General features: G+C 41.8%; 1 protein-coding gene across 2 annotated transcripts in view; it reads right to left on the minus strand.

Moving 5' to 3' along the window:
- Nucleotides 1-3438: 3438 nt before the first annotated feature.
- Nucleotides 3439-23357, minus strand: part of LOC111236027 (glutamate receptor ionotropic, kainate 2) — a 62180-nt gene continuing 42261 nt past the window's right edge. For both annotated transcript variants that reach the window (XM_022764619.1, XM_022764627.1), the window contains exons 7-16: nt 20149-20292; nt 19190-19297; nt 18930-19043; nt 18588-18794; nt 16752-16975; nt 12891-13009; nt 11681-11898; nt 10700-10925; nt 6728-6978; nt 3439-3721 (exon numbers count right to left, since the gene is read on the minus strand). In XM_022764619.1, the coding sequence (XP_022620340.1) occupies nt 3557-3721; nt 6728-6978; nt 10700-10925; nt 11681-11898; nt 12891-13009; nt 16752-16975; nt 18588-18794; nt 18930-19043; nt 19190-19297; nt 20149-20292 (1776 nt within the window). In that variant the 3' untranslated portion in view covers nt 3439-3556. The remainder of the gene's footprint in view (nt 3722-6727; nt 6979-10699; nt 10926-11680; nt 11899-12890; nt 13010-16751; nt 16976-18587; nt 18795-18929; nt 19044-19189; nt 19298-20148; nt 20293-23357) is intronic.

Genomic DNA, 23357 nt, shown 5'->3' on the forward strand with positions numbered 1-23357 from the left:
TTTGTCAGAATGTGCAGTCTCCTGTGTATCATTGCGAATTCTTTATACTTACAGTCATCTGGATTTCTGTGATCTCAGAGGGATATTTCAGAAAGTGTGTGGTCAGAGAAAGCCCGGCACAAAGCCAGGTGGATAGATGCACCAAGCAGCCAGGGAGCAAGTCAGGAAAACAGCTGCCTAAACATGCTTACAATCCTGATTTGATTAACAATGTTTGCAATTACCTAATGTATTCAGTTAGATAATACAAATCAAGTCTTTGGGCATTTTATCAATTAGAAGCGCCTGACAGTGCAGAATACTTCAAGAGATAATGCTCATCATTATACTTGATGGCATCGATGCACTCTTTAAATGAGATACCAACAGAGATCCTGTCTTCAGCTCGTTTGTTCCCAAGAGAATGTGAAAAGGTTGCATGAATAATATAAGGCGAAACTACAATGATGACATTTTTAATGACATTATTTGTAAAACCTTGCATCAATGTCAAATTCCATGAGCTCATACTTGTTTTCAACAGGACAGCGAAGCCTTTGGAGTCGTCTCTAATAAATGTTTCCAGGGTATTCAATCACTTCAGCTCGCACCAATAGATTTAGCCGGATGGAAAATGACAAGCAACACTGGTAGCTTCAGGCTTACGTCTTCCCTGTCGGTTTTCATAATATATATTATACGTGGTTGTTAAATAAGTCATTAACTATATCCATTCATGTACAGCGGAGATGTCATCACTGGCGTTGGCCCTTGTGTGGGTCTTTGTTTGTTTGTTTTTTTGTCTTTAAAATCCCTGGAATAACAGATCAGATGGTTAACTGGGTAGAGTGGGAAGACAGGGGCAGTGATGTAGTGACCTACCGAGTATGCTTGTCATTTCACAACATGGAACAGAGTTAACAGACAAGAGGTGTCGTGGGGCCAGATGTGATCGTGTCACTCTGTGGAGAGAATACGCATTTGGAGACAATTAGTGGATAAATGATCTTCTCTGCCCATAAGCTATCATCAACATCACGGCTCGAGTTGCTGAGATTGAGGCAACATGAGTGAAGTGGCGCCTGGCGTACGAGCGAAGGTGAGACATTTGCTATGGCAACATACGGCAAGAGCCTCGAAGCTGCTGTTTATTCCCACATCAGACTCGCTGCAGATGCACTGTTTCCTACATTCACAAGCGGCCTATCAGGCTCCTTCTTGGAATCAGCAGCTGAAAAAACATTATCACCACAAAGGTCCATTTAGTAGCTAATCTGGAGCTTTCTGTCATATTACATAATCTTCATCAGCAAATGGAGTTGTAAATTATTAAAGGTATAGATGTTCGGATTTCCATTTTTTTTTCTCATCCACGTTGGCTTAAAAGCTGAAATAGACAATGAAACTTCATAACAACTGGGCAAAGTCCATCTGCTGAAGAAGATCATCTGATATGACTGAAAACTGCAGATCAGCTGCTAAATGGACCTTGTGGTGCAACAGCCTACATCTCATCAAGTTATTTTTGTCTGCTATTGAGTCCTAAAGGTAATATTTTCTGAAATAAGTGAGAAACATCTTCCGGCGGTATGAGATTATTTCCACCTATTTCAAATACAAATCAACTATTTTCTCTTCATTCAGGTGCAGCCATCTGTCCTATTCCTTGCCTTGGTTATAGATAGTGACAAATTGCTAATAAATTCTTGAGAAAACTTGATTTGTATAGAACATATGACAACAGGACAGCCTTAGCGCACAGACTGATTATTTTTATAGCTACACCAATAAATCGGCTGGGCCAACATTAGCTTATAGCAGATATATTGATATGGATGTATATGTCAGCTGCTAAGTAACAAGAAATTGCAGTACAGAAATGTCAAAATAGGTCAAAGGTCATTTAGAAACAGTTTATCCACCAGAGAGCACTGACAAGTTGATGTTTTTAACTGTCATATGTTCCACTTAGTATGTGTCCTTATCAAAACAGTTTGTTTATGTTATGTATTTAGCTATTGGCCAACATATAATTATAAGTAATGGCCTCAAAAACCCAGTATTGGTTATAGTATATAGTATAATTATATAATTATTTTCACTAGTTTAAAAAAGTAAGACTTTGAGACTTGATACTAGTCAAAAATCCCATGATAAAATTTGTATTTTTTTTTTTACAGTATCTTAAGGCGAAAATGTAGTGTGATAACAACATTGCAGCCTGGTATCTACAGTTAGGTTCATCTTTAACACAAGCAACACTTCCATATTTTACTATGTCTTTCATGGTGACTCATCATAACCATTGTTACTTAACCACGCTTGTCAGTGTGCTTTCGCTGACAGTTGCAATTTCTAGAATGAGTCACCTACTTCTTTTAAGTTTTCATTGTTCTTACCCACTGAAATCCACCACATTGTCCCCAGACACTATGTACAGCAGGCCCCACGAGACTGACGGGAAAAAAAAAGAAAAACAAAAAAAAAAGACTTAATCTCTGAGTGATGAGAGAGAGATGAACCCTACACAGCAGAGTTTTGAAGCCCCACAGCCACCAGTTGTCAGAGTTTGAGGGCTGAGTTAGTATCTGCTACATATGTTGTCCACAGGAGGGGCTACCATGATACAAAGTACTACAAAACTTCTTGTTCTTGTACAAAAACAAACATTTTTGTAGAAATACTGCATTTTAAACAACAACTGATACAGAGTGAAAACCGCAGACCGTGTGTAAGGACGGACATGGAGGAGGACTTTGACAGTATACGTTGCTTGTAGAGGCTTTGAACATAATAATAGGCATGGTAGAAAGTTCTTTACAAGGGCAGAACTTTGGCACGAGAAAGGCATTACAGAAAAAAAAAAAACGATGAGTATTCAACAAGGTCAGCATAGATGATTTCAAACTAAATATCACTTTTATACATCAGTTCATAGCAAACCATTTGGCTCTGTCTACCGTTGCCTTTGTCGGTGTGAGATTAGTGTTTGTCCAAATCATTGGAAAGAAACTCAAGCCACTGAAGGGAGGGGCTGATGGGGTCACACACACATGGAGGTAAGACAAAAGGGCATTGACATCAACAGAAAAACTACATCTGGTGTTACTGTCACAATAGCGTTGTCTCTTCTGCACGGGTGTGTCAGATGAGTGTGTGTGTGTGTTTGTGTGTGTGTGTGTGTGTGTGTGTGCGTGTGTGTGTGTGTGTGTGTGTGTGTGCATACATGTGTTATGTGTGTGTGTGTGTTTAAATCCACCTCTAGTGTGGACCAGACTTATGTTTTGTCCCAAACCTGCGTGGATCATTTCAATTTACATACTTTATCAACACAAACACAAATGAGTCCTTCCTTTCCAGCTCCCTTCAAGAAGTGAATGTCACAGTGAGGTGACACTGCTCAGGTATCTATATATTTCCACAGGAAACATCTGTCTACATAAGCAAGTGGGTTCAAAAGGAATCCTGTTTTGACTGCTAACCTCAGTTTGTGGTTAAGTCAGCATTAATTCGACCCTGTCTCCCCCTCCATGTATGTCAACTGAGGGGGTGCGCTCGGGGGGGCTACGTTCAGTGCTCATGCCATGGTTTCCTTTCCTGGGAGTCTCCTGTCGTTGAACGTGTGCATGTTGATGACCTCCTCCGTCTTGACGATGACGGGCGGCTGAGGCTTCTGTTTGAGGCGGCGTTGGCACTTCAGAGACACGCGCAGCTCGTCCATCATGGCGCTGCAGAACGATCGCTGCGGAGGGCGAGGGCAAAGAGGGAAAAGTTATGGCTGGCATCACGGTGTCTGCCACATTACTCAAACCTGTGCAACTCGACCGTGTTGAATATAGATAATACTGACATTTTATTCAATACAGACTATTGGTAAGAGATTATGCTCGGGGTTTCTCCCAGGCTAAAAAACTGTCTACAAAATGTGATGAAAATGTATTTGTTTCCATATTGTAAAACGTGCATTGGTAACAGTGCACACTAGCCTGATGGCATTTGTTATTATGGAAAATTTTAACAATACCAGCAAAAATTGGGTGCAGTCTATTATATGTGTTCTTGACACCTCAGTGTTCCTGAGTCAGATCTGTGGGGGTAGTGGCAGGCACTGACGTCTGCTATAGTATCCTTGTTTTTTTGTTTTTTACCACTAGGGGGCATCAACATTGGGATTTAAAAAAAAAAATCTTCAGATACTTCAAAAATCAGTTCACTTTCAAATTAAATCAACATTATTGATTTATTGGACACATGTACGGAAACAGTGCTTTCTGTGCCAGCTTTGATGTTTTTTTCTTTTCCTTCTTCATATTTTGGTGCTGGTGTTGGTTTCATATTGTGTAATTATGCCGCTGCCCTTTTGATCAGAAATAATAGATTTTGATCTCAAGAGACCATTTACCTGCCTGGTCTTTCAAACTTCAAATGCCCAGTGTGCAACACAGTTTTCTCATAAAAGAATTTAATTTAAAACCCAATCTAAAAACATTTTCCAGACTTCAGAGAGCTCCTCCAGGCTCCGGATCATACAACTGTTTTTACATGCTAAGTGCTACTCCTCATGATGAGTAAACCAATCGTTATGTGTAAAGTTGGTGAAATACCCCTTTAACTTTGCCAACCAAATGAAAATAATTTAAGTCTTGATGTAAAACTCAAGACACTAAGAGTTTCGGCAACGGACCGAATAAACAAGGTCAGGCTTGTTCATTTAACTGATAAACAATTTTTTTTTTTTTTGAAAACCAGGCCTTTACTTAAAGGTCTGACGTGTCCCAGATTTTCCCCCTTTTCAGCTTCACTGCCACACAAAGGTCTGAATGCTGCTTCCGAGTGTTTTGCGTCGTGCCAAGAACTAAATCCCGAGCAAAACATTCGATACTTGTAATTTTTGGCATGCAAGAGGAAAACGTAAAGATATCGAACAAAGGACAAAACATCCACTTCGGCAGATTAAATCCCAAAATATTGGTGCGTTCTTTTAAAACATCAATCACCCCCTCACAGAGTGACATGCGTTATGTAACTTCTGTAATATGAGCTTCTGTTGTCCCTGCATAATGCCTGTGGTGTGAAATCCTATAAAATGTCAATATGCCTGTGCACCAACATTGCCAAGACAAATTCCCATATATCCACTTTCTGATTATGCAAAATCTAATTCAAATTCTTGGAGGGGGTAGGAGGAGAAGAGATATAAAAGAGGAGGGAGAGCATTAAAGTATGAAGCTATTATTTTTCTGTTTGTGTATGTGTGTAGGTGTGTGAGATGGATATCTGTGGGTGGCTTATGCACCAGGTATTTTTGTTTTTTTTCCCCTCCATTTTTACATATATTTGTCTGGCGTATGAATGAGAGATTGTGCATACTTGGGAAGATGAGTGATTACAGAAGTAGAGAGGGGCAGGACGGGTGAGGGGAAAAGAAATGTTGAAAAGCAAAGAGGAGGGATATGGATTAGACTGATGGGGGGAAAAAGAAGGAGAACAAGGGGGGTAAAAAAAAAAAAAAAACTGGTGATGTTTGGGTAGAGGAGGTTGGCGGGGCGAGGAAATAGAGAGGGAGAGGCTTGTTGTCAGCATGTAAATTACAAGCACCTTGGCAGCCTAGAGACTGTGGCATTTGCAAATTATCTGAATATCGTGACCCAGTCTTGCGGCTCTTGATTAATGATATCTAAGATGTGCTCTGAAACATATGCAGCCCGTAAAAAAACCCCCAAAAACCCCCCCCAAAAAAACAAAAAAAACAAAAACAAAAAAAACGCCAGAAACTAATTACTATCCCAATAAAGTAACACACCACTGCGCTGTGATAATTCTGTAGATGTAAATAATTAAAATTGTATCAAACAGACTTTTACAATTATCTGGAAACATCATTGCACAAGTTAAAGTGCACTAAAATACATACTCCACACTGTGTGATGAATCATGAGCACTCTGTACGAAAATAGACCACAGATAGAACAGCCTGAAATGTATTCAGTCTCCTGCTTTAAAGAAATATAACCAGAGGCGGGAGAAAAGAAAGCTGCACATGTATACGCATTCAGACAAATCATACGATTAAAGGATGAGCTCATGTTTTTTTTTTGTTGTTTTTTTTTACTCTTTAAAATGATACTCACACACCAATATGTAAATTGAAATAGCTGCTGTAATTGTTTTGTCTGTTCTTACTGGCCGTGAAGAGACTCCATCTTGATTCAAGTCGGTACGGTATCAACCACAGTTTCAGTCTTTAAAGTAGAACATCAAGTCTTTTTGTTGCTGTCTCTCCATGGAATGTGTTATCAAAAAGACTAAGTGAAGAACAACAGAGGAATCTCTTCAGGGAAGGAGGAACAATTAGAGCGACCAAAAACCATTTCAATGTAAATATGAGCATGAGTATTGTTTTAAGACGGTCTTTAAAAAAATTTGAACTTATCCTTTACTCAAATCCTGAACCTACGAAAAAGAACAGAAATGCAAACTAAACTAACTAAACTAAACAGAGCAATGTGAATGTGTATGTGTTTTATTTTATTTTAGTGTGATTCAATTGGTCAACTTTACAGTTCAATTCCCCTTAAAAAGGAAGTCAAATAAGAAAGAGAGACAATAAAGCCATAAAGATGAGTGATGAATGAGGTGATGTCAAATCCAAAATGAAACACAGCTTAAATCAAACGACTGGGATAGGGACGAGGAAAACGCAGCAGAATCTTCAATCCTTTAAATGTATCGGAAAAGGCTCCAGTACCTTCTCCAGCTGCGCGTTCTGTTTAGACTTGTAAAGGACCTCCCCCACAGCCACGAACACTGACAGCACCAGTCCTGCAGCCAGCACGATGAAGATCCCGCCGATGTTCTGCACCCCCAGAGCGCTGGCCTCTTTGCTCTCCTCCTCGGGACAGCCGTTCCCTCGCCACCACTTCTCCTTCATCATGTGCAGCTTCCCTTCCTCCTGCAGCTGCAGAATGGCTATTGTGATCTTATCTCTGTATGGAGAGCCTGTGGGGTCAAAAACACAACGTGAGACCCGGTGGACATAGATAACTGCAAAATATGGTAAAAAAAAAAAAAAAAGAAGAAAATCATTATGTTTAGGAGGGCTGGTCATGAAATCAGATTTTTCCAAAAGATTTCACGATAACGATTTTATTAATATATCAATAACAAATTAAAAAAAACATTATCAGTTAAAATCATCTTTAACTTTGTTTATTGTGAGCTTTGTCTCTTTTTTTTGCAAATTCATTAGACTCAAATACAAGTGTGGGGAGGTGCTGAAAAGGAAACCACAAGGCCTTAAATCACGATATTATCATATGTGTATACCACTGGTGGTGGGCGTATGAAACACGCTGTGGTTCGCATGTGATCATATAACCTTCATGTTATTGTTGGCTGCTTAGAGGAGGTGGGGGGGGGGGGGGGGGTTTGTAAGTCCTTCTTCAAATCCCACTAATCCCTATATTCACAGAGTGAGTCCAGAATTCTCACTCATCTCTGCAGTGTGTGAATTATAACGCACAGGGAGCTGGCAACAAACACTTGGCTTTGTGTAGCCGAGCTGCTGTTGATTCTGACGAATTAGCTGCTGTTTGCGCGCGCTTCCGTGAGCCATAAATGGAGGACATAAACAGGAAAAACACAGCAGCCCAGTGGGGTGTACGTTACATGGGTGCATATGTGTTTGGGATTATATGTGTATATTAGAGATATGGTTTCTCTACAAGTGTGTTTTTATGCATGTTGATTTCATGGTGAGTAAAAGAACCCAAATCCAGAGACAGTGGGAAGGCGCCAGAATTAGCGACAAGGCATTAAGGCGCAGTGGGTGCTGGCGTGATCAAAGGAGGAGTAATCGTTGCGGAGTACCCGACTGGGGTCGTGTTCCTCTCCTTTCCGCAGCGTGTTTGACACAACACACGGACCGATCGAGGCGCAGCACACACACCCTGCCCCAACCGGGCCGAGAAAGATTAATACTTACTGTGAGCGTTCATGTTTCATTTATAAACTGCTTTGAAAGCTTGTTAGTGTATTTATGTGATTACAGAAATCATACGTAATGAAGGCTGGTTGTACATTTCGATTTCTATTTAAGGCGTTTTGGCTCATGTGCTTATTCAGAGTGACTTAAAAAGAGATGAAACAGCAGTAAAATATGAAAATTTTATAATGCCGACATAATAGAAATCATTTTACAAACATGGGAACATTTTGTGCTCAAAACCTGAATCTGGCTCCAGGTAGCAGGTAGCAGCACTTTGTCTGCTGCTCTCATATAGTTTGGGCTGTCAGCCCCTGTAGTTGATTCCCTCTCTGTCTCATCTATCATTTATCTGTTGCCATCCATCATCCTTTCATCTCAGAGTCTCTGTGTATTTAGACTGACAAAAGGGACATTAATACAAAAAACTGAAAAATACATAGAATGCCAGTGATTTTTGAACAGCGTACCTGTGTTCACTAAAAAAGCTTTGTATTTCTGTAAGTGTACCTGTGTGTGTGTGTGTGTGTGTGTGTGTGTGTGAGCATATGGGTTTTCCTTTTTTCTTTATGATGTGCACGGTTTCAAGTGATAACCTAAAGCACACGTGTAGCCCTTCATTCTGTACATGTACAGATACGTGGTGCTTTGAAAACGCAGTCGTACATATATATATATATATATATAAATCTATATATAAACGCATGTGTGCACGTGCATGTGATAAGCATATGCTTGCTTCATTTGAGGATGAGAGATCTATCAAGTATCCAAGTCCCCTGATTCTGGCTCCCCTCATATTTCAAATGATTAATGATGGCCTAACAAAGCAGGCCTTGGATAAATGCTAATAGGATGGGTCCTTCGAGAGGAGGATATGGAGAGCGGGGCCTGGGCAAATGGAAAAGCACTGTGCTTGACACAGTGTGCATACACAACTACCTGACAGATGTTGAACACCAGAGGACATCCATCACTCCCACACTGTCTGGCTTCTAGTATTAATGTGATCACAGTTTAAGTCGATGGCTGTAGATGACGCATTTGCGTTTTGGGAAAAGGACGTGTGAAAACCGACAAGCGCTAAAAGGTTAAGACTTATTATACGACTTGCTCTGGTTTATTGCCGTAACAGCCCCACAGGGAGGGAGCTGCTAAACAGTGCTCAGCAGGGCAAAAGTTATAGGCTAAGAGGTCTTCATAGGGTTTGGGACAAGGACACAAGGAGAAAGCAACGATCTGAAAAAAAAAGAAAATATTCCTCCTCTTCGCAGAGCACTGCTGGCATGAAAACAGAGCTCACTTTGAACTAATAAAGTAATTATCTCCAGACCTCTTCTGTCACAGAAGAAACATTTTACAGGCTATAATCAGCTTTATTTCTGAAATACTGAGCAATGAACATCAGGATTAGAGATTGAAATGAGTAAGTGGGCAGTAATAACTTTGAAAGCGGACATTTCAAATCATGCATTTGAAACCACTCACCGCTGAATTAAAATGATTTGGGCTATATTTTGGAGTCACATATTTGATACACTATGTTGGCACATGAATGAAAAGAGAACTGATACATGTTCTAGGACTGTGTGTCCGTCTCAAGGGCATCAGTGTAAGTACTTCTGCACTTATGGAGCCACAGTGGGACTATATTTCACAGCATCATCTCAGCTTTGTTACAGCCGCGGCAATCACGGCATCCCTGCAGATCTATAACTGCCTCATACCCATCAGCAGCGGCCGGGTCCAGATGTGGATGGGCAGAAATTAATCCTCCATATTTTGATGGCCTTCCTATCACTGATGATAGATGTGGCCATTATAGCGGGTCGCCGTGCTCTCCCTGGCCTCGTCATGACCACTCTAACCTCCGCGACACCGGAGCTGCAACCATCACCAGCTTTCAGCCAGGGTCCCCGGGAGCGCCAGGGTTGTGAGCTGCACGTTTATTAATCCTGACATATGCTTTATACACAACAAAACTGTTGGTGGAAAAATATTTGATTCATGATACCATTTCCCAAAATGTCAAATAAAAACAAAACAGTGGTTTTGATGGTTTTAGCTCATCTGCTTCATCACAGGGTAATGGCCCTTTAAAATGTCAGAACAATACTTTCTGACAGGCGCTGGGTCAAACAAGCAGTTTAAAACAGTTCTTAGTGCTCGTTTTGTATTTCTGAAGTGCTTTGTTGTTGTGGTTTAATGCGCAGACACAATTCAGACGGTGTCAAGTAACTCACAGGGAATTGCACTAAATTGACTTTCGGGTTGCGTTCTGTGATTGCTTCACTGTCTTGCACACATAATCTAGCCTTACATGACCCCAAAGTCGGCTAGAACACACCATTAAAAGTATTTGTGAACAATGTTTAACCCAGGTTTGCCTCTCTACTCTGTAAATAATCCTGAGAGGAAATCATTATGGCTGGAAAAAAAAGATCTTGAACGTTTGCCTGTTTTTTGAGCCTTGGGCACATTTTCACCTTATCCATAAATTCAACCTCTTCAGCCATTCGCTTTTCATTAAGCTAAACCTTTTACACCTCACTCTGTCGTACCATTATACCCATGACCCCATCAATAGAGGTCAAACTTTCCATTCTCGGAGCTTATCCATCATCCACACTATATTCCTTTATCTGTCCCGTAGTATCTGCAGTATCTCTCTCTGACCTACAGCTATTCAAACGCAGCGGGCAACACAGAGGTGCGTAGAGGTTTGAGGTCATTTACCCATAGGTGTTCCCACCCCGTAGGCTTTGGAGTCTATGAGGCCTCCGATCTGCGTGAGGTTGCAGTTGCGCTGGGTGACAAACTCGATGGTGGTTGACTCCATGAGGAAGGCGTAGTCCGAGGTCAGCACGCGCTGGATGCCCTCATCCACGTTCTTCACCATCACAGATTGCCTCCTGCTGTTCATGAACTCCCACATCTTGTCATAGGTGGAGATTTTTGTCTTCTGCAAAAAGTCACCAGGAGAAAAGGAAAAGGAGTGAGACTGGAAGCAGCATTAGGAATTAACACGATGGTGAACTCTAAATTCTGATGTTCCCATGCAGTTACTAAATTTGAGAAGCAAAAGATAGAAATATTTTTTTATCTATATTTCTATGAAAAAGAAAGGAAGTTTAAGTTATATTCTGTTAGATTTTCATGAAATCAAATTTTGTTTTTGATGCTATTTGTGGTAGCCATTTTTTCAGCATAAGCAATTACTACAAGTGCAAACTGAACATTCCCTGCTGCTGCTATTTCATGCTTTAAGTGTTGAACATGGTGCCTTTTATTGCGAAATAAATGCAAATTAATTTTTAAAATGCATCCACTAAAACAAGACATGGTTATTTTCAGCATTTCTTTTTCTTTTTTTTGACACCAGCTCAGTTTAAAACATCACATGGGTTAAAGGAACAAGAAGGAGCAGCAACACTGAGTTGTTAGACGAGAATTCAGGCGACGCACAACTCCAACTTCTCAGCAAGGTAATCAACTCCAAAGCACAGTGGGGCGCTTTTGTGTTAAAAACTACTTGCACAGTGTGCAGAACGAAATCAGACTGCAGTCGCAATTATTGTTGGCTGATTCCTTGATTAAAACAACACGTCTTTGTCTGGCTGCACTGTAAACAGAACAGAAGTGACAAAGAAAGCTCTCTTCTTCTCTCTCCTCTTAAAAAACCCACTCTGTAACAACCCCCGGGCACGCCCAGCTTACCTTGAAGAAGGTCATGGTGGCGCCGTCCTCCACCACCCCGTACAGGATTTTTGTTTGTTTGGCCAGGTCGTCGGCTGAGTCTATAGGCGACTCCATCCTCTCCACGGTGAGGAAGGCAGCCAGGTTGGCCGTGTACGAGGAGATGATGATGAGGGTGAAGAACCACCAGATGCCTCCCACTATTCGAGTCGACAAAGCCTTGGGCATGAGCTCTGAGCCTGGTGTGAGGGAGGTGGCAGGGGGTGAAAGTTACACCGCAGAATGTATTCATCTCAGCATGTATTATGCTTCTAATCTTGTATCTAATTGTTTATCTGATAATGTCAAAAACAAGATAAGATTAGTTCCTTGAAAAGCTACAAAAAAGAAAAAGCTTGTTTCAAGAACTCTCGTCAAGTTTTCAGCTGAGGCAGGTGCGCCACTCACTTCAAGATGAAATCACTTCAGAGAGCTCTCAAAACAAGATGATTGTTGGATTTCAAACAAGTGAAATTATCTTGTCTGAGTCACAAGCGAGTGCTTTAAATAATGCAGGAGACACAGAAAAGTGCTGTTTAAAATGTCCCCCGAGGACGAGAGGTTTGCATAAATCAATGCAATCAAATAAACACATTCAATATTGATCATTCACAACAGAGCGGAGAAGTGATGGGCTGTTTGGGCCAGAGAGTCATGTACCCAAGGTAACCTCACATCCTGACTCCACACCCCACTGATCTCTAGGTGCTGATGGGCCAAGGGCAAGAGGAGAGGACACTGGGTATTATTGTGCTATCATTACTGTGATAAAGAGCTGATTTATAGGCTGCATATTATTTCAAAATAAAATCTCAGAGGTGATGTTATTGGAGTGGCTGCTGATAAAAATATTGACGTATTTTTTTTTTCAAATTCTAATCTCTAAATCAGGGGTTTTAAAGTGAGGGAAAATTGATTTTACTCAAGTGGTGCGAGGGCTGTTCAAATCTGTCCCTCTCATACAGACATGTTTCATATGCTCATATACTGTAGGTTTATTCTATGTTCCTATGAGCTCAGCTGATTTAATTAAAAAACCATTACACGCACATTTGCTCTAAGTTCTGTCTGGACCCCCAGAGGTCTCTCTGTTGCCGCTGGCTTGTATAAAACAACCAATTCCTCAGAGACAGTGGGATATAGAGAGCTCCAGCTCCACAGAGCAACAGCAGCCACAGGCTGAGGCAACTACCTTGCTGCATGAGAGCCCCAACTCCAAACCAGAAACTATTGAGCAGCGTAAAATTGTTTTCCACTACATCTGAGTCGGGGTTGCATGGATGCGGGTTGTACCACTCATAAGGGCTAAACCTATAAAAGGGAGAGAGCACAGAGACAGATATGTCAGCACAAAGCAAAGAACAGTGTGTTCCCTGGTGCAGATTAAACGGCAGATAAAACATCCATTTTAAAACACAGTGAGCAGGAACAAAGGGAATGTAAATGTGTAGGAATCCTGTGTTGTGGCCTCAGGGTCAGAGCTTCTGCTGAGACCAAAGCAAATCATTCAAGCTTTTGCTGAGATCAACTTATTGGCATATTCAAATGCCATCAGTTTATTGTGAGAACAGATCAATAGGCTGGAATAACACTGTCACTGGTGATAATGTCCAAGTACGTGATGATCTTTGGAGCTCATTTGGATTCACTGACTCAGGAGCCTTTATGTGTTTCCCCACAGCAACTGCAATCACCATTACTTTGCAGACGCCATATACTCCTTTTTCTTTTTTTGCTTCTCGTTTCCCGGCAGCCTACCTCTGTTCTTCCCCTCCCTAACTGCCTTTTCTTACATTCCCTTCACACCTTAATCTCAGTTCCCTACCCTGCACCATTCCCACCCCAACAACCCACACCTCATTTTTTCCCCCAGATTACCTTTCCTCCCCCATGAACCTCCTACTTTCACCCCCCCCCCATCCTCCTGGTGCCTGCCTCAGCTTATTGTCACCGTCTTCAGGTCAGTCGTGGACATTTCTCATTTATTATCCTAAGCAAAAGTGGCATGGCATTAGCGCGGGGTGATTGGGTTAGCGTTAAGCATCAGGAACTGATTGAGTTTGTGCTGAAGTGGTTGATAGAAGGAACATTGCTTATGCAGAGTTGAGGGGCCCATCACGTAAGGCTGCTTAGGACCCCCCCCCCACCCCCTCCAACATGCTGCATGCTAATAAGCCCGTGGGCCGGGTCTTAAGAGTTCAGATGGTGCAGCAGTATGATGCTATTTGTCAGCATCAGCTCTCGGAGACGCACATATTATACGACGGCTGTTTAATGGCGGCACTATTTACCGCGCTGCGTGACTGCTGTAGATCTACATACCGATATGTCGTGTGATCGCTCTTTGTTGCTGTTGCAGCAGCCTAATTAACGGTCTTATTTTACAAGCGTCGCGAATGTGGCAACATTTGTGTCATATTGCTCCTTCCTTTACAGCTATTTTCTACGCAGTCCCCCTTGAGAATCATCTTCGTGGTCATGGCTGTGATGACACACTATAATTCTTCCTGTCAACTCCATCAGGATGCCTGATTTACTGGAATGTCAATGAGCTCTGTCTCCTTGGAACCACAGGCAACTGAAATGGCACAATGGCCTTGTGGAGCTGTGCATTATGCAGTGTGTGCACTCGCATGTGTCCGTATGTGTGTACGTTTTCATGCCTGTGTGTATCAAGCCTGTGGCACATGAGCGCTCGCGCATGCGCCTTTTCCGAGCTGTGTGGGAGTGCATTTCTCTATGGTAGCGACTGTATTTGCATTGGCTCAATCAAATCTCAAAGTCAAATATTTTCTGGTTTGATTTATTCATGTTGCTGTTCACAGATGTTACATATAATGTTTTGCTGTTGCCCGAGGCTAACTGTGGGTACCATCAGATATGTGCCTCTGGTATCATAGAGGGTTTAAATCTGTACAACGCGCACTTGGATTTGGATTGTGTTTGTTGTTCTCAGTGTCTGCATGTGTATTCTGCATGCACCAGACCCGACAGCTCCTCTGTATGACCTTTGCCTGCAGCCGGCCCGTATTCCTGCGGGCCGTGTACTGCACACTGATCACCAGGAAGAAGGGGATGTGGAACATGCAGACGTAAGGTCACCTCTTCACACCGAGCACGAGGGACATGTCGAATTGCACACAGAATTCTAAAAAGATTCATTCTCTCTCTCTCTCTCTCTCTCTCTCTCTCTCTCTCTCTCTCTCTCTCTGCTCCTCTTCCCCTTCGCACGTCCCCGGCCACAATAATACAACGCGCTCCCTCCATTAACTGTCTGTTGGATTCAATTACTCTGGCTGGCTTTATAGATCTGTTGCCTTTCTTCTCTCAGGCCAAGAGAAGAGGCTGTGTTGGGGGGAGTGTTAAAATCACAGGCGTCTGGGACTTGGACCACAAAACTGCGACAGCCTGTAACTACATGTAAACAGTTACAATGCAATTTAAATCACCCGTTCTTATTGTCAGGTAGTTATTCTCTACTCTAGAAAAAAAAGTTTCTATGATCTGAAAGAATGCCATTTGTTTTGTTAATAAAGACAGGAATCAATTCATCCACAAGCGGAGCTGGAAGGAACTCGTGAGCGGAATGTATTTTTCTGGAGCTTGAAATGAGATCGCTTAGAGAGAGAGAGAGAGAGAGAGAGAGAGAGAGAGAGAGAGAGAGAAAAAGAAAAGAAAAGTGTATGTGTGTGGGAAGTGGTTCAAAGACGTTGCGAATCCCTGGTGAGATTGAGGTGTTTAGTGTTTTATTGCGCAAAACCGAGACTTCATAAACTCACTCCACTCCACTCTATTTGTAAGGGATTAAAGAAAATAATATACTTTGCATTTGGGGAATTGACCAATCAATCGCTGGTCGTGCAATCAATACTACAATTATGAAAGAACCAGCTCAGTGAACTGTGGAGAAACAGTGTTCTTCAGATTTAAACTTTGCTGAACACTTTCGGCCACACAGTGTTGTGAGGACAAGCACTATTTATTGCCATGGTGTGCAGAAAGGCACAAAGCATGCACGCAGACAAGAGCATTATAATTTAATAAAAGTACCAAGGCCATTTCGTTACAACCAGAGGAATATCAATAGAATTGCATGCTAATCACTTACCCTGACAAGCCGTGAAAACAAAAGGGCTATGGGTATAATTTGCATATTCTGAGCTAACTTAGGTGACAGTTGCTGCATTCCTCTCATGTGATCATTGTGCCGGTAACATTTTTGATGGAATGTGCATTAAACCCAAACCTCTCAGGATCAAAGGAGAAGAACAGGAGCCCTGGGGTTAACACACATCGTTCTCGATCGTTCATGCATCTGTGGTTTAAGGGGGGTGGGTGGGTGGCGTTGGGCAGGGGGGGGTGGGGGTTGGTGGGTGGGTTGGTGGGTTGATCAAGATATTGTAAGAATTGTACTTGTACAGTTTGGGCATTGTACTCGACATTTCTTACAGCTGGTTAAGAGATACATAACGGGGAGCTGGTTTCACAGTTGCCGGTGCCTGTGCGAATACGCCTGGAATAAGTGTGAGGACTCTAGACTCATACCAGTGTTTTTCCCAATTGCTTTAGTTCATTTCTCTGTTTTCTTCTACTCATAACTACATTATCCTTGCATGATAGTGAAGCTAAAGCAGTGTTTTTTTTTTGCTTTTTTTTTTTTTAACAGTCTATGCTTTCATTTGTATTTTGAAAAAAAAAGATCTAAAAAAGTATGGTGTACTTTGGAAAATGCAAGCAAACAAAAAAAAAAACATTGGTATGGTCCTTTATGGTAACATTAACTGCAGATTTGATATTCTTTTGTTGTAGACCGTATCTACATCACCGAAATCACCTAAGAATAAAGAGGCATGCATTGCCTCTTGCAGGAGTGTTTTTTCCACCAGTCAGAGCTTGATGATTTTCAGTGAATGAATTACCCTCTTCAGGCCCGGAGGGAGCAACTGCTACGTTAGTGAGAGCAGGAAAACAGGTAGGTAAGAAGGAAGTGGAGGAAGGAAGGAAGGAAATAAGAGAGGACGGGAGGAAGGGAAAGGAAGGGTTGACATGTTACCTGGCTATGACAAACAGCACACAACTGACACCCAAGCAAGCCAGCAGAATATACATCCAGATATCGGGTGAGAGGGGGTTGAGGAAGGAAAAGACCCCGGGGTTGGTCCCGTTGGGCTTGCGGTACAGGATACTTATCCCCAGCGTCATGAAGGGCTTGGAGAAGTCGATGACCTTCTCTCTGACGTAGGTGATGGCCAGAGGAGCCACTGCCAGGTCTGCTTTCTGCAATGAGATAACAAACACCAATGAAAAAAAAACAACCAAAAAAAAACCAACAACAATTGAATTTACATCTGATTTCTGTCAACAGCTGGTCTGATCAATATGTACAGGAGGAAGAGGCATGTCAGAGGAGAGAAAATAGCCAGGGTCATTAGTTCAGTTAGATTAGCAGGTAGGAGGCTGAGGAGGTTTTCATGAAATTGGAGGTTATATGTTTAATCCTTCTTATGTGGTGTCAAAGGTGAGTCACTGAGGCAACAATCTTGGGATTAGATTAATCTGCGACGAATTAACCCTCTGTCCCCTTGAACGTAAGATTAGCCTTCTTTGGTGCTGAGCGCTCACTCTGAAGGAGTTTTGCATAAGTCATTCAAGACATAACTTCCTCATCCAGGTTCTGGTTTTTCAGTGGAATCTTCCCTAACATATTCTGCTCAAGATCTTTGAGATTCTGTCGATGGCACTCTTCATTTTCTGTTCTTTGTCTGCTGGCTCTTGCTGTTTATGTTAAGTAAAAAAACTACCATTCAGGTGGAGATTAAAACACAGTTTCCTATGTGCTGAAGGCTTTTTAGTGCATATACTTCTATGTTATCAAGTCTTTCCTGTATATATTTGAGTCCTAAAAAGCCTATTATCTCGGGGGGGTTATTTGTACGTCTTCTCTGCTACCGAATGTGGTTCCTTGCCGGTAGCGGGATGTGGTGATTCCCCTCTGAGAAGAGCTTCAGCACTCGTGTCTTTATAATACAAGAGGTTATAATACGCCCTCTGAGCAGTGCTACATCTTCAGGGCATATTGGAGGCTACAGTGAGTCGCTATCAGAAAGTGACGAGGCGGGCTGGGGTTAGCATGCTAACTGCTAACGTGAAAGATACAAGAGTTTACACTGGTGTTGCTTTCCATCGCTGGAGACGGGCTCTTGGTGAGGTAAAGGGATGGAGTTTGGTGCTGAACTCTCAACATTTCTTGTTGACTGGTTAAGTAAACAGCTGTTAATGCTAATGCTGGCTATGCAGCAACAGCAAAACTTACAAATGGATCCTTCAGAAGCAAGCCTTCATATATCTTGCTAAAGAGCATCCAATGTGGCCACAAGTGAGAATTATGGAATAATGTTGAATGCTAAACCATAGAGAACCAGTGGCACAAATAGAGAAGAGCATGACGCCAGGATCTTTACCGTCAGTAATTATGTCAGCAAGTATTATTTCTCCTATCACGTGTTATGTAGTCTCATTTTAAAACATTGTAACCTTATTTTAAAGGAATATTTCAGCCTGTTTTCAATTTAAATCACCGTTCAAGAATTTTAAAAGGAGTCAGTGCCTTCAAACGAGAAGGAATAAAGTAGGATGAGGCACTGGAATAAAGAAAAATGTTACTTAATTTCAGAAATTATTTCAAACCATTAGTTTTGCTTTGGAAAAAAATAGAAATATTACCACTGTCCGGTCAGATTTTTCATTAGTTTAAACCAGAAAACTTGAAAAATGTCCCATATCAGTGTTAAAAGACAGTTTTACCCTGGCTTAGATGTAGCCAGTGATTTTTCCTTTTTTTTTCTTTTCTGCATTTTACTATGCGCAGCTTTGGTGTTCGTTGACTCACATGGTCCATGAGCTCCCGCACCATGCCGTTCCATTGGCCTGTGCTCTCGTCCAGCGCGCCGTACTTCCCATCTTCTACTAATCGCACTTCATAGCGGAAACCCAGGATGGCAGAGAGCTCCCTCAGCAGGTCAATACAGTAGCCTTCGAAACGGTCATTCCCATACAGAGGCTTGTCTGACTTCTTAAACATCACATATGGCTCCTCCTGTACAAGGAAAATAAGTTGGTGTAGAAGTGCAGAAACGGTGTGTTTGATATTATAGTTGTTTTTAAAAAAAATATCTGTGTGTATTTGTTGACGGTGTGTATGCTGCTCGTGTTTTCATTTGTCTGTGTCTACCAGTATGGTTGATACACGCAGGGATTTGTTAGCCAGAGAGTCAGTGATGTTGGATGTCTTGCTTTTGTGAGTCTCTGTCATATTCAGACCGCTAGGAGGATCCCATGTTCCAATCTGTTGAAACAATTCAGTGTCAAGTTTATATCACCTTGTCTTTTCTACACATAGGAAATAAAATGCTTTAAAGCACAGAGACCGCTGACAGTTTGCTATTTAAGAATGGGACGCCACGGCATCCACGACACCAGTGAGTGACGCACCTTTTCCAGCCCCTCTTCCTTCAGACTGATGACATCCAGGTCGAAATCTGTTCTCAGTCCATTGGTCTTGTTGAAGAGAACACGTCCTGTCAAACCATCCCAGTGAGCCTGCAGACAGTAATATACAGCATAATAAACTAAAATCCTCAGCTCTCAGCACAGTCATTCCATTAACCTCAAGGTATCGTCTTTCTCAACAATATCAGTCCAACCTCTAACCATAAAACTTTTTTCTGTCCCAATTATGAATTCTGGCTGGCTCTCTCCGCACTGTCTATCTCAACAACATAACAAGAAACAATAAAGCGGCGAGAATAGACGCAAGTTTGACAGGTAAGACTTCATTATGCATGTGGTTCATTGTGCTTGAAGTTTCACTTCAAAGCCATTGGAGGAACAGACGGGCATGGAGAGCGACAGCAGACACAGGAGGGGGAGGAAGCGCCAGCTACTACAATGGCTCATTCTGAAAATTACCTGCAATGATACCATCCAGAGAGCTTTGTAGAACAAAGCAAATGGCTGACCCTGACTAGAGTTAAGGAGACACACAGTGGCTTTGATATAAACACGAGTGGAGATACGCAGGGAGAAAAAGCAGGAGGAAGGGAATGAAAGATCACAAAAAACATGTAGTTACTGTGGATAATGCAGCAGTTATTTAGATTACAATTTGATGAAGATTTGTGAGAGTGTTAAAATTGGGCAATAAACTTGTTTGGGATGTTTATATGAGTTTTATCATGATCACAGTTTTCTACAAGAGAAGAAATGCTTGCTGGGAAAACCACACTCATAATGTGCAATAAAGTTCAATGAAAGCATCTCAGCAATTTACAAGGGAAATGCTTGCAAACACGTGATTGCGCTGATCAATACAACACAACAGAGCTATAGGGTTCAGCAGATTCTACAGGTCAGAGGTCAAGACGGAGAGCACATTGACAGCAGTGATATACCTCTTTGATGAGGCTGATGAAACGCCCTCCGAAGCGCCACGGCTTGTGGCGATTACACTGCAGAGAGCTGACAGTGATCTGCTGCGATTGCTGCACCGCCACCGCCACCACATGCACGGCGTCATACATCAGCGCTGCATCCGTCTGCAAAACAGCAAGGCGATATTATTAGACATTTTTATAACACCTGTCGATACATTTCTCCACCTGACCTTTAATCCGTCCATTTGTTCACCTGCGGAGGGACGTAAGAAAGGTGTGTGAAGTCTCGGGTGACTTGCTTTACACTTTGGTCGGGACAAGAGAACATAAATTAGAAGTAATGCCAGCAGTAAATGCCCTGCACAAATGGCACTGTGTCTAAGCCTGTTAGTAAAAAAATACCCGAGCGCTGTCTAAGGCAATGCGAAAGCTCCGCCAGGGAGAGTCTCTCGGAGGAAGGCCGGCCTGTCAGTGTGAAGACTAATGGTTCCTGATGGGTGTGCCTGTTCTCCAGAGAAATGGGAACGCAAGCAGGCACCAGCGCAGACGGGACAACTCTGGCTGGCACACTTGGTGTAACATGCTAAACACACAAAGTATAGCTGGGATGCATGGTGTGTGGTCATCCATATAACCCCAGTAATAAGTCATCAAAAGGAGTAACTGCTCAAGCTCAGAGTTCACACGCTGACAGGCTGAGATTTATCTTTAGCACTCCACCACACTTGGCACACACAATTTCCTTATCCACATTTACTCAGATCAACACATTACAGCTCAGCTCAGATCCTCTTTCCATGGTCCCACACAAGCTGAAATACACTGTGGTGATCTTATTTGACAAGTCCTGGATGACCAACCTGCAAGGGAGTATGAAAAATGACTCTGAGACCACGAAGTAGCTGCAGCTATAGGGTCTTTGTGGATGTGCTGGCTGTCAGAGACTATGAGCCGTGCTCATGCACAGCACGGCGCAAAGCAGGAGACGACTGACCGCATACCGCTGCTTAGCGCATATCAGTTCCCTATGTTTGTCTGCATAGGCGCAGTGAAGCATCTACGCCAACCCACGTGGGAGAAGAGGAGCACATGAGGGGGCAAAAACTGTGCTTCATGTACAATTCATTCAAACCTTATTTATGGTGGCAGGCCAATTAAAGAAATAAATCTTACATCCAACAGTGAGGAGGGAGGAAATCCAAGATGGAGAAAGAAGGGGAGTTTATGTGTGGTTGCGGTGGTGGGTGCGGTAGCTCGTCCCCCCAGTTCTCCTGTGCTTTTGGAGTTGGTGGCTGCTGATGTCAAAGGCAGCAGCAGATCAGAGGATGGGAGAGCAATCTCTGCACTCTTTCATCCCCACTGCTTCCCTGGGAAAGGGAACAGCTAGTGCCATATCTGCTCTCCCAGTGCCGGCGGTGTTTGTGTGACTGTGTGTGTGTGTGTGTGTGTGTGTGTGGTGTTCATGGCAAATGCTGATTAGGAAAAGAGTCTGCCATTCCACTAATCTATTTCTTGAATAGAGAGAATAGAGAGGAGGATTTTTTTTTTATACACAGCCAATATCCAAACACTATTTTCTCCACTGAAGGGAAAGTTCATCATGTCCAATCATCCAATTATTGTGTTACCAGCTACATTATGTACAAAGACATGCTGCAGGATTGAATCCAGCTTTTGCTTTTTTTTTTTTTTGTTCTCCTCCGGATGCATTTTCAAAAAAAACACACACACAAAAAAAAAAAACACAACAGCTCAGCCTGAATTCAGAAAAGTTGCAACAATCACATTCAGTTTCAGCCCACTGCTTTCCATTTCAAAAGTACATGATACATTTTGAACTCATTTATTCAACAAATTCATTTTATGATTGATCTCAGTTTGGCTGTGGCATGGTTGAATTCATGCAATTCACAAAAAAAAAAAAAAAAAAAAAAAAAAAAAAAAACCTCCCTGCGTCTACTGATCTTCATGAATATCTCTGCACTTCAGTTTTGCTTGTGACCTTTTCACTTTTCCTCTGACAACCTTGACTTTTTTTCATCCATATTCAATCAATATCACATTCCTATTCTTCTAGCTCTATGACTTTATGACTTTATTCATTTGGGTCAAAGTACAGTATGCAGTGCATTTTCCAGTAAATGATTGTAGCTATAAATACATTCTGTGAAAAACACTTCAGGAAAGAAACAATCTGACAACTTGTTTGCCGAAAACAGACAAAGTCCTAAAGATCTGCTTGGAAGTTTATTTTTACCTTTCTTTTCATGCTGAATTATGCCCCGATATAAAATCCAGCTGGGATATTTCAGCACAACCTTGATGTGTGACAGAAGGCTGATAATTCATTTCATAAAAGCTTAACAGATGTTACGTGGTATATTTGACTTCAAGAAATGCAGGGTGTCGAACGCTTTTCATTTTTCCCTAAATATATGCGGCACAAAGAGTATCCATATCCAATTGTTTATTCCACTTCTTATTAAGTTGGATTTTGCATCAAAATACAGCACAAGCAGCCTGAGGTGAGAGTTTCATTTGTTTTCCATGAATATATTTTCTGTTTGTTTTGTTTCAAGATATTAATGCTTTGCAGAAAATTAAACCCTCTTATGGCGTCACTGGAAATGAGTGGGATTATCTCATCCTCATCCTCAGCAGATATTTCACATGGTTTGAAGAAAGAAGAAAAAAAATGTTATTGAATTAACTGCTAAAACGGACATTTTAGCGAGCAGCTCTTTATTGAATAAACTTACAAAAAAACGGATTGAGCAGCTCGGGATATGTGATAAGCAGACATTTCATATAATATGTATTTAATATGCTAAAGTGAATTTTGTAAATGCGAGAGACTGCTTTATAATGAATCACACAAAGCATGCGTGCCGTATCCTGACTTTGAAAAAGCCTTGTAACATCTCGTATTGACAGTTTTATAGTGATAACAATATATTCATGCTTCATCAGCAGCAGAGTATAGAGTGCGTTTTTTTTTTTTTTTTAATCTGGGCAACATTAGAGACAGAAATTTATTTATTGTAACATAAAGATCGATTTGGCTGCAGGATACAGTTTATTTGGGAGTTTATTAGATGTTGTGCAGAATAAACACATTTGTGTACGCTACTGTGTTTGCAGTCTGAGGACACAATACTCCGCATCGGACTCTTTGTTTGAATGAATGATTTATGTCATTCTGTTAGCTTCTCCTCTGACTTCTTGGA

The sequence above is a fragment of the Seriola dumerili genome, unplaced genomic scaffold (genome assembly GCF_002260705.1).
Source record: "Seriola dumerili isolate Sdu_G_001 unplaced genomic scaffold, Sdu_1.0 BDQW01000025.1, whole genome shotgun sequence".
In the NCBI taxonomy this organism is placed as follows: Eukaryota; Metazoa; Chordata; class Actinopteri; order Carangiformes; family Carangidae; genus Seriola; species Seriola dumerili.